The sequence below is a fragment of the Haemaphysalis longicornis genome, unplaced genomic scaffold (assembly GCF_048455015.1).
Source record: "Haemaphysalis longicornis isolate Haplotype H1 unplaced genomic scaffold, Haemaphysalis longicornis Haplotype H1 scaffold_9, whole genome shotgun sequence".
Lineage (NCBI taxonomy): Eukaryota > Metazoa > Arthropoda > Arachnida > Ixodida > Ixodidae > Haemaphysalis > Haemaphysalis longicornis.
Window position 1 is genome coordinate 43,062,369 of NW_027526460.1, and position 15,367 is coordinate 43,077,735.

Consider the following 15,367-nt stretch of genomic DNA (forward strand, 5'->3'; position numbering starts at 1 on the left):
AAAGATCCCCTGGAAGCCAAAATTAATCCGGAGTCCTCCACTATACGACCGGCCTTATAACCAAAGTATAGATTCGGCGTGCGAAACACCCAGTTTTTTTTTTCAGATGGTCTCTGTGTCCCTTTGTCAGTAAGTGCATTTACGTGTCAGAACCACTACCACGTCATGTAACGAGCGGGCGATGCTGGCTACGCACAAGCAAGGAAGGAAGACTAGGTCACATGCATCATTTGCATCAGCAGATTTAGTTTGCCCTTGTGAGAGTTCGTTTTGTGCTCTGCTTCTTTCTACTCGCGTCAAGCGAGCGTGTTGTCTGCTGCTGTCGGCACGTCGACGTCAAAGACGCTGACGACAGATGCCTTGATGTACACTTGGCCAATTCCTTTTGTCGACGAAAGGGAGACGAGGATAGCGCTTACGTTCAGCTTCTTGGCCATTCTCTTTAGATTTAGACAGTGACTACGACAACGACAAAATATATGACCTACTAGATCGTTTTCACCTACCCAAAGGTGGCGGGGTGAAGCACACTGAGTTTAACAAAACTATTGTCCGCAGTGCTGCACGGGACGAATGGTGCAAAACTGCAGCGTTTCGCGACCCGTCCAAGCTGCGCCTTTCACTCCGCGACAGCACCGTTAGGTTCCTGTGTGTTTTCCAGGTGTAGGTGGAGTAGGGCCAACAGCTGCTGTTATTTCCGGGCAAACCTATGAACCACGCATTGCCCCGGAGTACTTGGCGTCATTCACCTATCCTTGTGCGCAGCCCCTGTACGAACTCACTTCCGTTTGCCCTTTTCATTTATTTTTTCACCGCCGATTCCACGTGTATGCGTGTCTGATGTTTTCGCAGACACTTAATACAACTTCTCGTGCACAGTTAACACGCATATTTTGCTGTATGCGAAAGGATGCCGGGTAAGTGCTGGGTATCGCAACTCTAAATTGTCTTTGAAACTTTCAAGAATATATTCTGTAAAACTTTTGCCGGGCAGAAATCCTTTCTGATTGTTTCTTTATAAACGGATCCTTGTTGTGAAGTTTTTTTACTATGTATTCGACCTTGGAATCACTTAAATTTGGCCACAAACCCCGATTGACCGCATTAATTGTTAATAAATGAACTTTGAATCGGTGAATGCAGCCGATGCTAACAGTGAGTGGGGAAGTATACATAACCTTCGTCCTGTCAAGGCACTGGCCTATTTTAGTCGTGTTGCCGGCACGCCAGAATTCACAACAAAACTTTTTGTGTTTGAAGTAGGCTTCCCAGGACCTTCAAAGAGTTAGCGCTCATATTTGGTGGCCGTTGAAGAGACACCCGACGGCATATAAGATTCCTCGTATGAACAGTACACGTCGCTTGTAACTCGTTAGTGGCATTACTTAGTGCAAGAAATTAAGTGACCCACATGACAGGTGGCGTTGGAGGTTATTGAAAATGTTCAAGTATTCATCCACTGTTGTGAAGATGGTGCGACTTATGACGTTGATGTATGACGGCTTTCTAATACCTCAGCAGAGAGCCGGGCGCTTATTTAACTATTACGATAAATACAATAAATTGCTCATAGAGTCTGAAAGCCGACATCGACGTCAGAAGCCATGAAATGGTATACTAAATCACGTTGAAGCGTTCCATAACAAGAGGTGTTCCATACCGCGAGCTTAAACTCAGCAGTAGCCACAGTTGGCCGTTCACGCCAGAACACCCAGATAAAGTAAGCGTAAAAACTCAGCAAAACGAGTGAACGGAAGAGCCTCGAAATTAACCGTCGTTGTCAACTCTCCCATTAAACGGCCGCATAAACGAGCAATGGCGGAACTCGAAGGGGACAGGTCAAAGTGAAAGCGTTAGGCTGGAAGTGAATCGTGAATCAAAGTGTGTACAGCGGCAAGAGGACGATTGCCTTCGATAACGCTGGGCGCGGGCAAAGCGTCTGGAGCATTAATTATTGCTTCGCATTCCCAATCCATAAGAAGTTCTTTAGGCACCTCAGGGATTTTTTAAAGCTTTCTACATCTACCAGCCAACGGTTCATCCGTGGCTTGCGGGACAACAAACTCGCAACGCGGCGGAGGCGGCTGCGGGGGAGGAGGGACGGAGGGTTTCACTCACGGAGCACATTGTAGATGGCGCGGCGAATTTACCCAGCGTTCCCAGCGCGGAAGTGCCTGCTCGCCAGCGGCAGCGTCGGCGGTACGGCTTTGTCATCTGCTTTAGCGACGGTTGTTTTCGGCCTGTTTTGGCGCAGCTTCGCGTTATTGCGCGCTGCCTTCACACGGCTTGATTAACTTCTTCGACAGCACCTCCAGGATAACCCGTGCCCAAAACGGGACTTGAGTGCGCCCCTTCCCACTCCTATCTCTTCCTCTTCTGCCGCCCTCTCTGTTATCCCCTGAACCCCACTCCCCCAGTGCAGGGTAGCAAACCGGGCTCCACACCTGGTTAACCTCCCGGCCTTTCCATCCTTCCTTTCTCTCTCTCGTAGACGACGGAATTAAGGGGTCGTACGGCAAAGATACGTTAAGAATTGGTTTGCAGGGCGCGAAAACAAAATGTGCGCACCACATACAGACATCGGGCCGCTAGAGAAACGCCACCTTTTGCACACTGCTTGCCACGAATGAGACTCCGTTTTCTAAATTGGCGAATGCCAATTCGGTTGGGGTTTAAGATGTATTACAAAAGGCAAAAGCATCAACTGGTTCTGATAAATAACGATTATAAAAGTTTCCTCAGCTTTCTAGCAATTCTCAAATTTGCTAAACTAACTAGTTTAAATCTGTATAAATGAGAATCACTAAGCTCCCATGCAGCATTGTCTCGGTGACTGCGTTTGTGTCGCGTGGTGGTGTAGCCCCCAGCTAGCACATCAGGATGGCTAGGTTCCGCTGCCTCACCCTTCAAAAGACGCTCCTCTCCGTTTTTTTTTTTTCTCCCAACTCACGGCCGGGCTACAGCGCCAGCGTCCGCCGCTCTAGCCCAGCCGTGGCCGACGCTGCAGCTGCGTTCGGGACGCCGCCCCCGCGAATTGCGGGTGACCGCTGGCAGAATCTCTGGTTTCTCTCTTTGTAGAACAACGTGTGAGAATTCAAGCGAAGTCGCATGGGCAATTTTTGTGGGTGTCGTTTAAAGCTTTGCTTTCTGCCCACCTTCACAGCATGGATTAGAGCCAATTTCTTGTAAGGGGGGATAGACATTTGTATCCTGTGACACAGATCCTTTTTGCTGTTCCTTTTTAAAGCGAAGCTTTATTGTTCTCAGATGGCGTCAGCAACGCGAAAGCGCCGAAGTGAAAGAAAAAACTCCTCCCATGGCCGAGAATCTAACCTGGGTCCCTCGCGCTATGAAGACGGCGTCTATACAATTGCTCCATTTAGACATGTTCAAAGCGGCTTGAAAAACTTAGACGACAACCAAAAACTCCGCCACGAGAACGCTTCGCGTTCAACCAATGTCGTCGTTTGATGGAGGGGTGCATGATTTTTATTTATTTATTTTGGTAACTGGCGACGAATCTCACACTTCACAGCGGAGGCAGGAAGTAATGCGAAAGAGGCACAAAAAAAAGCAGTATCTTGAGAAAGGCGTCGAGATGTTGAAAAGAATTGGGCGCTTTACACGCCGTAGCTACACCTGGACGATGGTACGTATAGCAGTGAAAGGCTACGAAGTAATATAAACCTTCTGGGATTCTTTCACCCACTCCGGAATCTGTGGACACAAGGGCTTGTTTGTTTTTTGCGTTTCCATTATAACAGGCCTTGATAAATTGATTATATTTTGCAGTCCCGATATACGTGAGGGGAGCAGATTCGTTCTTCGAAGTGCACTGACGGTCGAAAACTTCAATGTCACAGGACAGAAATGCGTATCCCCCCTCCCCCCCCCCCCCCCCCCCGTTAAAAACAAAAACAAAAATTCAAGGCCTCTCCGCCCTGCAAGGTACTCCCAACCGACGATATTATCCGTTGACAATCTCAGGTGCCCTGCATGACCACCACTGCGTTGTTGGTGCGCTTGGATCGAGGCGATATCGGAAACCAAACACTTCCGGCACTAACCGCGTCAATCGTTCTCTCTGTGGCCCCAAAAAATATCCATAGTGATCCTAGCCTCCACAACCACAACCCTTTTGACGGCAGGGGTGGTATCGTCACGAGCAATTCACGCAAAGCATGCAGTCATGAATCTTCCGGCATCCACCAGGGATTTTCCTGGTGAAATGTACACCGTGGACATTACGATGTCACCATTGGCCTGCAAGCTACACACTCACGGCAGTCGACGTCTTCGTCCTCTATCAAGTTCTGGATGTACGGAAGCGCGCACGTTATGTCCATGCGCTTGACAAACAATCCCAGCGTGACCATCAAATTAAAACTGTCTATCTGTCCATGGTTCCAAGACGCACAACACAGGCATCTCTCTCAGTCAGGACGGTATCATTCATCTGGCAGGCACCATGACGCACATCCATCGTCCGACCGCGTGGCCAACGCTGACAGCTATAAAATAACCTTGTGATGCATGATGCACGACCAGAAACAGTGACCGGCTTCTGCGAGGGTAGCGCTGGAAATTTTCGCCCACGGGCACGGAAATGTGTATTGTACCTTAGCCATACATAGCTTCACCTTAAAAAGTGCAATTCGGTACGCGCTGTGCGTACTTTATAGATATATTTCTGGTTGTTTCTTCATGTTGGTATTTCTTGCAAGGGCGCTGATAAATGGCTGAACGGCGCGGATATAGGTGTCGAAGAGGGCGCAAGTCTCGTGCACCACTTGCAATAGAAAAAAAAAAACAATGATCGATATTTTTAGTTAATGGTTTCCACTGTCTATGGCGCCAACTGCGGTTTCTACAGGAGGTGTCAAAAAGTTTCGCCCAAAATCGCAAACCATTATTTCGGAAACCGACTGCGTTTTGAGAAGCTTGTGCGCGCTTGTAATACCGTATTTCCTCGCGTAATGGTCGCACTTTAAAAAAAAAAATTGACGCCAATTTAGGGGGAATTTATTATTCAACTCAAGCAAATTCATTACGCGGAGTAAATTTTTCGCGAAAAAATTTTGAGCACAGAAAACGCAATTGTTATGGGTCGAAAGTTTTACAATGGGCCTCATGAAAATATTAAAAATAAGTAAAAACATAATAAAAACCCCGCACACCACCGCCAGCCGCTTTGCAAAGTGACGCAAAATGCAGTGTTGTCGTGCACATGAATTACGGAGCGCGCCGGAACGAGTCTGCTGCGAGGTGATAACAGTTCGACGAATACGGGCTGCCACTGTCACAGTGCGGGACATCAAAACAGACATGGCTGCCGACGCAGCAACCTTTGCGCGTTTGTTTCTTTGTCTTGTGAGTACATTATGTGCATGTAGTGACAGTTTCTTCTTCATCATTATTTCACGCATGCTTGCCGATATCGCTAATATCGGCAAGTCTGCCGGAATAACGTAGCCCTGTCCTTTTTGAAAAGGAAGGAAACAGGTACGCGCGACCATCATAAGTTAGAGTTGGCACACATACGACAAATTACTGAGGCTAGTTCAGGGTGCGTTCATTGCGCGGGAAATAGAAAAAAAAATCGAACTTTGACGACAAACCTGAGGGGTGTGATCATTACGCGAGTGCGATCATTATGCAAGTAAATACGGTAATTTTCCTCTTTGCTTTGTTTCAGACGAGGATAGTGAGCGAACAGCCCTCCTTCGTGAGTCCCCAAGTTTGGAAAGAGCTTCCTACGGAGCGCAGAACAGGGGCGAGCGGATTAAGACTGACCCGGAGGACGCTTCGCCGGAGGACGTTAATCTCAGTGTTAACCCATCACAGTCTGGCGCGCCTCCAATAGCCGTGAGGCTCAAGAAAGTGTTATGGACGACTCCGTACTTTCTTGGCCTGTTTTGGTTCAACGTACTTTTTTCTATTCCAAGCATATTTTTCCCTGCAGTGGTAAGCACTTTATGTTATTAATTATTACTGCGTTACGCTCATAAGCAGAAATTACAGGTCGCAAAAATAGAATAATATACATGGCCTAAAGTGCACATAGCCGGAAGTTTATTATTATGAGCCCTTTAGGTCATTAGAATTATGCGTGCCATTTTTACGCCATGGTTTCCGAATAAGAGCCGCATCGCGTGGTATCAGTTAGCTTGAAAGGTCTTCCTCTTTTGTAGATTTCGGGTGTGAACAGCCAATCACACTAGTGTTTTTACATTGCCTACACCGCGGAAAAGCTTGCTGGTATTTGTGTACGGATACGGAAGGCCCTCGTTGAGAGACAATCTTTGCCGGTGTTTTCGCAGTACCACCACTAACGCAAAACGTGTCGGGAGCTGTTGTTACCGGGCGCCTAAACGAATATGGCATGGGGTTGGACCAGGGGACTAATGTATCAGCTGCATAGGACAAGAAAATTCGAAGACACCTAAGAACTTTTGGTGGGCTGTTAATGCATTAGTGTCTGTTTGAACGCTTGAAACGACTTTCTTCCGCGTCGCGTAGCCGAAGAGCTTTGTAACTTTGCCGCCCTGTACACTTTTCTTTGCGATGGGAGTTCAAGTTTTTGAATGGCTTCGATCTGTCTCTTACGCGTTGAGCCACTGCTCGTTGCTGCTGCCTTGTGATGGGAGAGTGGACGACGATGGTGAATGTCGCCGCTTGTCTGTTCGCTCGTTTGGCTGCGATGTTGCGCTCCCTTCATTTCAGGTCTACTGCAGTGGACGGCCACCTCTCGCTACCGTTAAGTTTAGGCTTGCGTGGTGGTAAAAACAGCTCGTGTTATGGAACGCCTTGTGCTATGGAACGCTTTTGAAGGAGCCATTTTTCTCTTACGGGCGCCTATACGTCAGTGTTTTCTGTCAAACGGACATTTATTGCCTTTTAAATAAGGTTTATCCTCCCCGCCTAGCAGATATGCTGCGAGCACTATCAACTATCGTGGCCGGGAGCATTAATATTTGACTTGCTCTTTCTTACCGCCACTGAACAGTTGTAGGGGACTGAGCTGTGTAGAGTTCTGCTTTAAAGTGGAAGCTTTCTTGGTGGGACCGATGACGTTTTGTCCAAAAACCAATGCATTTTCCCATTGACCGGTTGGTCGATCGAAGAGCTCTGATACGATCCCTGGACACGCGGCGCTTGCATAAAACCGGGCTTCCATCGTGCCAAACCAGTTTTTTGAAAATCGCGAAAGAGGAGTGGTTCATGGAAAAGGACTACAATAGTATACCTTTCATGATTGGACTTGCGCAAAACAAACGGGGACGAGGAAGGAACGACAAGGACGAGCGCAAGTCCAATAAAGAATCGTTTCCAACTAGGCCGGCTTGCTGTGATGCTTTAGTATACCTTTATCTCATAAACCACGTATCGGTGTATACATTTAGATCCTTGGTAAATGTGTTTACTTAGTGCGCGAAAAATCGTCGCATGGGTTGATTCTTCGTTTGCCATTGGGCTCTTTGAAGGTTGGACGATCGATCAATTGGACGCACTTTCAGTGAAGGTTGAACGCAGTCTTTGCTCTCGCGCTTGTCTGAACTTTTGTTAGAGAGGAATCGGAGCTTTCTATTTTCATTACTCATTATTGTCGCTTCAACCGGGTTCTTTATTATGGTTTCAGCAATGAACGAACATATCACACACCCGGGTAAAAAAATTTGGCTTTGATGCACGCTGTGAAGGTGGTTGGACTGCGAAACTGCAAACGTCACCCGCAACTTCATTACCCATGCTACGTCACTTGAATTCCCACACATAAATCTACAAATAGTGAAACCAGAGACTCTGGCAGCCGTTGCCTGGGTTTCGCGGGGGCGGCGGCCGCGTAACCGAGTGAGCGAACGCAGCAGCGACGACAGAAAGAAAACGGAGACGAGCGTCTGGCGAAGGGTGCAGAAAAGCAGGGTGGCACGCGCGGCTATGGCGTCATCTCTCTTACTGCCTCCCTCCCCCTCACTCTTGTTCAATGCGTCGCCGCCAATGAGGGCCCTCTCCACCCTCATTCTCCCCAGACGCTGTTACGTTCGCCGCTAATCCAAACCACGTGGATGCCATTATTGTACATCATGCGGTGTGCAACTCACGCGAGGGCTTTCAATGAGCTCAAGTGGTAGAACCGCCGCTGTGCTCGCTGAGTACACCTTCTGTCTCCCCGTCGCCTCGTTTGGGTGTAAAGCTTAGTCGGTAAGATGACGGGCTGGCGCTCCGTTTCTCTATTCGGGTTCAGGCTTGATTTTTGGCGGTGCCAGTAAATTAATTTAGCCTGGAGCTTTCTGCTGACGCGGACACGAAAATTTCCTTGGCTGGTAGAGGTATACTGCTCCGCAGTAAAATGCCTAGCCTTGCCTGAAGCCGTACATCGCCGGAAGCTGACGTAGTTCGCGACCGTGTCATGAAGCGCTGTTCGATGATCGTAGCATTGAACTCGCATATAAAAAAACAGCAGTTTCGCAATGAACCCTGTAAAGCGATTAAACAGCTGTTTCTACTGGCGTTAAAAAAACGTGCAGCTGCTTCCGTTGACCCGAATAGAAGCAGGTCACGGGCATCAACCCAGGCTTCATGGAAGCCAAGATGAGACGACCGCACAGGCTATGTTGCTATAACAAGATGCCATTAAATATAGCAAATCATAAAATGGATCGGGTGTGTTCATGGAACGCCTGAGTTCATTATCGCGATCCCCTCCTCTACCCTCCCCTTTCGTTGAAACCTTTATAGCACTGCTACACTTCACGACTGCATGGCCTCTTTGGGCATGCATTGCAACGAATTAGACATGCAGGCGCCGTTGAAAACACAGTTTTAGATCTGTAATTTCTCCACATTCTTTTATAACTTGTGGAAAGGAAAGGGGATAATTTGTTAATGTGCACACGCGCCCACGCAAGAAACTTTCTAGAGCGAAAGCTGTATTACTCCAGTTATAAAGCCTGAAAACGCCTCGTAGCGTCAACCTGATCTTAAAGATCAGCCAAGGTCTAATCAGTGCCTCGAGCGGTTATGCGAGGTGAAAGTGTGTGGTCGCTCTTTTACTTCGAAGGAAAGGGTTGCGGAGAGGGGGATAGGGAAAAGAGGAAGGACGGGCGCCATCAGAAAATGATGGCGGGAAAACATGACAAACTTGGTTTAGCCGCGTTCAAGCACGGAACATTTTTTTGCTCCACTGATATTGTTCCTCGCGCAAAAAGCAATGCTCTAAATATCAAGTGTTCATGCTTGAATCTTCCAGGCATCTGCGAAAGGCCTGAAGCCATGGGAATACGGTGTGGCTTCCTCGGTGCGCAAGGGAGCAGGCTTGCTGGCTCCAGTATTTACGCAAATTATGGTACGTCGCTACATTTATGTATCTCGGAACAGAGCGTGTGTGGGCAGAATGGAAGCTAATCGGCAAAGCCACTGCGTATCAATCTCTCCACCGAAATGCAAAAACAAAGTGTCGCATGATTTGAAGCGCAATGACAAAGCACGGATGGTGAATACAAAGTAGACAGGACAGGTGCTACTTCCAACTGAAGTAGCGCCTGTCCCGTTTACTCTGTATTCATCACCGTCCGTGCTTTTTCATTGCGCTTCAAATTAAGGGAACTATCCCCAACTAGCCCAGCAAGAAGTTCTTCTCAGCTAAAAATTTATCGGCTTGGCAGCTTAGTCCAGCGCACCCGAAGTTTAGCAAGACCTTCTGCGGCTCACCGGGATCGCAGAGCGGCTATAGACGCCCATACATAACCCTCATATCTAACAAGTGGGTATATACGGTATTAATGGAGGCGAAAAACTGAACGCACCCGCGGAGTAGCTTGCCAATGGGTGGCCACCAGGCCTGAAATGCTATGTGCAAAGCATGTCGTCAACAGAGGAAACAAGAAGCGTGTACCATTACAACAGGTGCACAAATATTACGTTTTATTTCGAGCTATATGAGCTCCTCAATGTCTAACGGTAGGTCTGTCATGATTATGTTGTCCGTTACGACACTGTTTTTTGGCGTTAGAGCGATATATTTCTGGCGCGGAATCTTCGCGTTATGACGGTTCCGGTGTTGTCGGCTGGTGGTGGTTTTAGCTGCAGCGAGGGATTGTCTCTGCATGCTTAGTTCAGCACATCTTTGTAGCGAGAGCTATACAATGGCCGTATTCTCGCCGTTTCGCTGTGACCGGTGGCTGCACCTCGGTTCCTTAGCTGGCAGCGCTTCCTGGGAAACCTGCGGCTAGGGAATCACTAGGAAACCTAGCGAATCTCTAGCCGCCGCAGCTGGCAACGCCGCTCGCCGCGCCAGAAAAATAAAAAAAAAAATAACAAGAAATAAAAAAAGAAACAGAAAAAAAATCGTATATATAGAAGGGGCTTCTCGGTGGGATTCGTAGTGAGGCTTCGTCGTCGGAACGAAACCAACAGGAGGTAGCGAGCCGAGGAGACGGAGGAAGAACGAGCCGCACGCCTCGAGAAGTGTCCTAACCGTACAGAGAACTAAGCTAAACAATAACATTACCTGTACCTCTCGCTACGCACAACCAGGCATAACTGAGTTAGGCCACAGCAACAATTTTTTTTTGTGTTCCCTTGCGTCTTCTTCCGAGTCGCGCTCCCGTTGGCGACCACGCTTTAGAGCTGCCATTGAGGCAGACGCTTCGGAGACCATGAAAGCTAAGGAAGTTCTACTCCGATGATAAGATATGAATAAAAGATTAATCTTAAGTGGTTGCAAGTAATTAGGAGCGTACTGGTTCAATATACCTCCTATACCACATAGTTTATGCGCAACTTTGAAGGTAATATTGATTCTAGGTAGTTGTTGCAGCCAGTCGTTATTGATTGAAATATTCACTGGTTGATTGATTTTAATTTTGTGATCAGTTGGTGTTACATAATCTTTCTTTTCTCGTGGATCGCAGATATCTTATTTAGGCCTGAGGTGGGTTGCCGTGATCTTCCAGGCCGCGTTCGGGATTCAAGGTGTCCTTATGGGGTACGTTCTTCTTTCTTACACATGTATTGTGTTTCCTCTTCAAAAGGTTTAAATTTGTAATTCTAGCCTGCCAATAAAAGTTACTTTAGTGCTGGCCTTTAAGGCAGTTCTAAGTGAGGTTATGCGGAAAGAAAATAAGCGGTGGTTCGGGTTATCTAAATCTGGCGATTGAGCTAGTGGGGATCAATTTAAGCACATTAAGATTACCCCTTCTCTCCCACGCATTTCATTTGCGCTCAGGCCACAGGAATATTATGGAATTCTTGGCTAATTGTTGGCGTTTTTAATATAAAGGCGAATGTCATGGCGGCTGAGTGTCTAAGGCGTTGTGTGAAGGATCCCGAGGCCTCAAGTTCGATTCCCGGTGGCAGCGGCTTTTCTCCAGAGGAGGGAAGCAACTAAAGCGCCAGTGCGGGCAAGATTTCAGAGCATGTTAAGATCTCCCTGTAGTTTAAATTAAGCGGTAGTTCTTCCCTACAGCGCGAGCAGTCGACGTGCCAAAATTTCATCTGAAAAAAAGAAAATTGAAAGCATGATCTTAGTGAAAGCAGAGCAAACGTACTTTAAGGTTCATCACGAGAGCACGGGTTCCAAATTTTGGCTGAATACAACGTTAAGGTAATCTTTTTTCAGTAGTGGCAAAAATGTGTATAAAAAGCTCGCCCGAAAATTTGGACATGGAAACCGAACAAAAAAAAAAAAGGGAGGGGGGGGGGTGGAAAGTGAACGCGAGCTAAGTGAACATAGCTAAAATGAATGAATGAATTTATTGTAATCAAGGAAAGGAAAGACCACCAGCAGGCGTAGTTTGTCTCACCTAAGGGTGGACACCGGAACGCCTGCTGGTGTGGGGGGTGTGGGGAATGGGGAAAACAGTTGTACAGGGAAGGGAGGATAGAGAGAAGCAGAGGTTACATATACAAAAATAGCACAGTCGACTTTCGATGATTTGAAGTCGCTTAATTAGAATTTTCGGTCCCGCCAATTTTACGGGCAGTTCAACGAAAGAAATTTCTCGATAATTCGAAGCTAAAGCTCGTTATATCGGCACATTGGAAGTTATTTTGAATAAAGAGCATCCAGATGACCATCAATTCTTGATAAAATTTCAAAACTTCGAGCGCAAAACAGCGCCGTGTTCTGTAATGGTGTCGGCGCCATCGCGCCAGCATACGAATCTCCGAGCCAGCATATGAATCTCTCTCTTTTGAGGTTCTCAGCCTTCTATGTTGCGCAGAGCGCTGTGTGAGCAGTGTGTTTGGCGGATGCATTGATCTTAGCGATAAGCATAAACTATCACGAGAATCCGTGTCGTACGCCCGACCTGGCGACGAAAGTCGAGGTTCTAAACGAAATAAAGGAGGGGGACAGATGAAGACGCTGTTCTTGGGCCTTTTGTTTAATTGGAAGTTCGGTTAATTGGAAGTGTTTTGCGGTCCCCGTGGACATCGTATTAACAGGAGTGGGCTGTACTTATAAAATAATGCCGTCGGTGAAACGTTATATAAACAATTTTCCCCCCCTCTACGACATGTAGTGCATCAGGAGATGTACATTAGTACATTTTTTTTAAATAAGAAACAACGGGGCACTTTAGGATTCTGTTGAAGTATGAGAAGGCGGCAGCATCACTTGTCGCTGAGTTTATGTTCGCTGAATTAAGTGTGGCTGAGCTTTGTGTCCCTTAATTTAAAATTTCTCAAATTATAGTGTCGCGAATCACGCCAGAAGTGATTTTTTTAACAGTGTTTGAAAAATATGGGAAAGTCAGATTTACAGAAAACCGAGCGTTACACCCAGTACCTTTAAAGCCGGCTTAACCACTTTGCACAAATTTATTGCTGGGAAGAGATTTGACCATGGCCAATATAAGCAGTCATATATCAAAGATGAAGGTTCTAGGACAAGGGCGACAACCCTTTGAGACGGAGGGCCGTGTTACATGAGGGCCGGATGGCAACTTGGGGGAAGAGAAGCGGGGGGGGGGGGGGGGGGTTCTTTGCAGGCCAAGAAAAAAGTTTCCGCGAGTTTACAATTATGTACAAAATTAGAATAGAAATCATGTTTGTTTTCATGTTTACTTAAATAGGCGATCTTTTTTTTTTGTAATCCCATTTGAGGTCAAAACTAGTGCTGGCGTTCAAATAGGGAGTGAAAAGTATGTATGTACGTATTTATTGTACTATAGAAGGACAGGAAGGTCCACCAACAGGCGTAAATTATCTCTCCTAGGAGCGGAAACCGGAACGCCTGCTGGTGTAGGGGAGGCGGGATAGGGAGGAAAGAGCACATAGGAATAGGGGGATAGGGTAGAGGGCTTCCATATATCATTTCTAACACATGGGCCAGATTAAAAAGGGAGATATATACAACGTATAGGTGAAAAAAAAATGAAATGGCCCGTATCCTGACGTCGTGTAGGGGGCCTCATAACTGTGCCCCGTGGGCCGCAGGTTGCCGGCCCCTGCTCTGGGGCTTTTTTTTTAAGATAGTTCAGAGGCAATGTGAAGTTTAATGACAGGTTCTAACTTCCTGGTCCCACTCTGTGGTTACGCGATTCTGTGTTCGGCGTATTTTTTGCCAACAGAGTCAAGTAAAGCGCGAATCATACTAAAAGAAAAAGCACTCTATTGCTGTTCATCTCAGTGTATCGAGTCCACTGTTATCTCCTTTCTGGTCAGTGACGAATAGTATAGTAGCTGTATGATTGACTGGTACACACAGTGTGTGGAAAAGGTCAGCCTGGAATATAATGCGATACCATTGCGATCTTACTGGAGGTGACACTACCAGAGGAAATGACACCATCGCTGGCAGTGCTGTTAGCATTATTGTTCTTTATAGCGCCACGGTGGAAAGTCCATCATCTACGACGTCAGCCCTACTTACGTACCTCGTGGCCTTGAGTTAAGTCCTGAACCTTAAATCGAGGGTTCCTTTTAAACAATTAGTGCTGATCAGCGACGAATTGTGCCAGCTAGTAAATTACTAGATCTGTGCGCGAGAACACTACATGATTCCACTTTTACAAAAAAAAAAAAAGAGGAGATAATATTTTCTCGTACAGAAACAGTCATTCGCTTACGGCATTATGCACTCATTCCGGAATTTGTTTTTAAATTAATTTAGCTCGATTATTATGCCAGCATTGATCTATACTCTATTGGTTTCACGTGCAAATATTCTCATTTATTTTTAATTTCATATTTCAAATCACATTGCATCGGTTACGGATATCTACTAGTTTACTATCAATGAATAAGCATTCCTCGCGCGACTATTTCCGAAAGTACTAGACCCACTAATTTTTATCAAAACGACTATCTTAATATTTGCAGTGCAAAGTTACGCTGCATTCATTTCAATTTGTCCGAACTACGCGAAAAAATACATCCTACGTTAAAGATGATGATAGGAAACGAACTAGTGCGGCGGTTGCATCGAAACCCTGGGCAAAATCAACGCCCAGCCAAAAACAGCAGTTATATGACATTTAAAGAGGATAGTCTTCCTCGGGCTACTTAAACGAGAAAATTTCAGCCTGTCTGTCTGTCTGTCTGTCTGTATGTTTGTCAGCTTATCCCTTGATTCAGCCGCCCGGTTAAAAGTTGTGTCTTGAACTAGGCATTTATACAAGAAAAGTATTTCCAAACTACTAAATCTGGTGAAAATGGTCGTACTTTCTGACATTGTTGAGCAAAAAGAACACATTAGGCATATTTGAGGCAAAACATCAACACAAAAGTGGTTTTTGCAGTGGTATTTTAATTAAAAATACATGGCAGCGGGGTTTTTGCGACAGGAAATAAAAAAACACCCCTTGAAAAAAATGTTTTGCCGATACCAAAAAGTACTCGCGCTGTTGTGCCAGAGCGCCTGGCCCAAATGCATTGCACGAGGCGACGCACTGACAGCGAGGCTGAGTTAGGGTGCCTGGATGTTCCTCCTCGCCCGCCCCTCCGTGCAACGGAGGGGCGGCGAGGAGGAACATTCAGGCACCCTAGGCTGAGTCACGCCTCTCCCTTTCGTCGCTGCGGCGCGGCCGAATCCCGCATCTCAGAACGCTGCGGCGCGGCCGAATCCCGCATCTCGGAACGCTGCGGCGCGGCCGAATCCCGCATCTCGGAACGCTGCGGCGCGGCCGAATCCGCATCTCAGAACGACCAAACAAGGGCATGTCGCTACGCCCGGAGGCGAAGGTCACGGAGACGGCGGGAGCATCGCCCTCCCTTTCCCCATTGGCGGCGCCGCTGACTCACCGCCTCGCTACCATTCGTCGGAATTCAAACTTCAGGCAGCGAGAGCCCTGATTGGAGCTATTCGAACTTCTCGGGGCCCCAACGAACTTCCCGGGGTATAAAACAAGCCCGGAGACTCTCA

General features: G+C 47.0%; 1 protein-coding gene across 1 annotated transcript; it reads left to right on the top strand.

Moving 5' to 3' along the window:
- The first annotated feature begins 824 nt into the window (after positions 1-824).
- Positions 825-13,584, top strand: LOC144153158 (uncharacterized). Its single transcript, XM_077684808.1, has 5 exons — positions 825-917; positions 5,696-5,964; positions 9,251-9,346; positions 10,914-10,987; positions 13,575-13,584. Exons 1-5 carry the CDS (start codon positions 911-913, stop codon positions 13,582-13,584), a joined length of 456 nt encoding a protein of 151 aa, XP_077540934.1. The 5' UTR covers positions 825-910.
- The last annotated feature ends 1,783 nt before the right edge of the window (positions 13,585-15,367 follow it).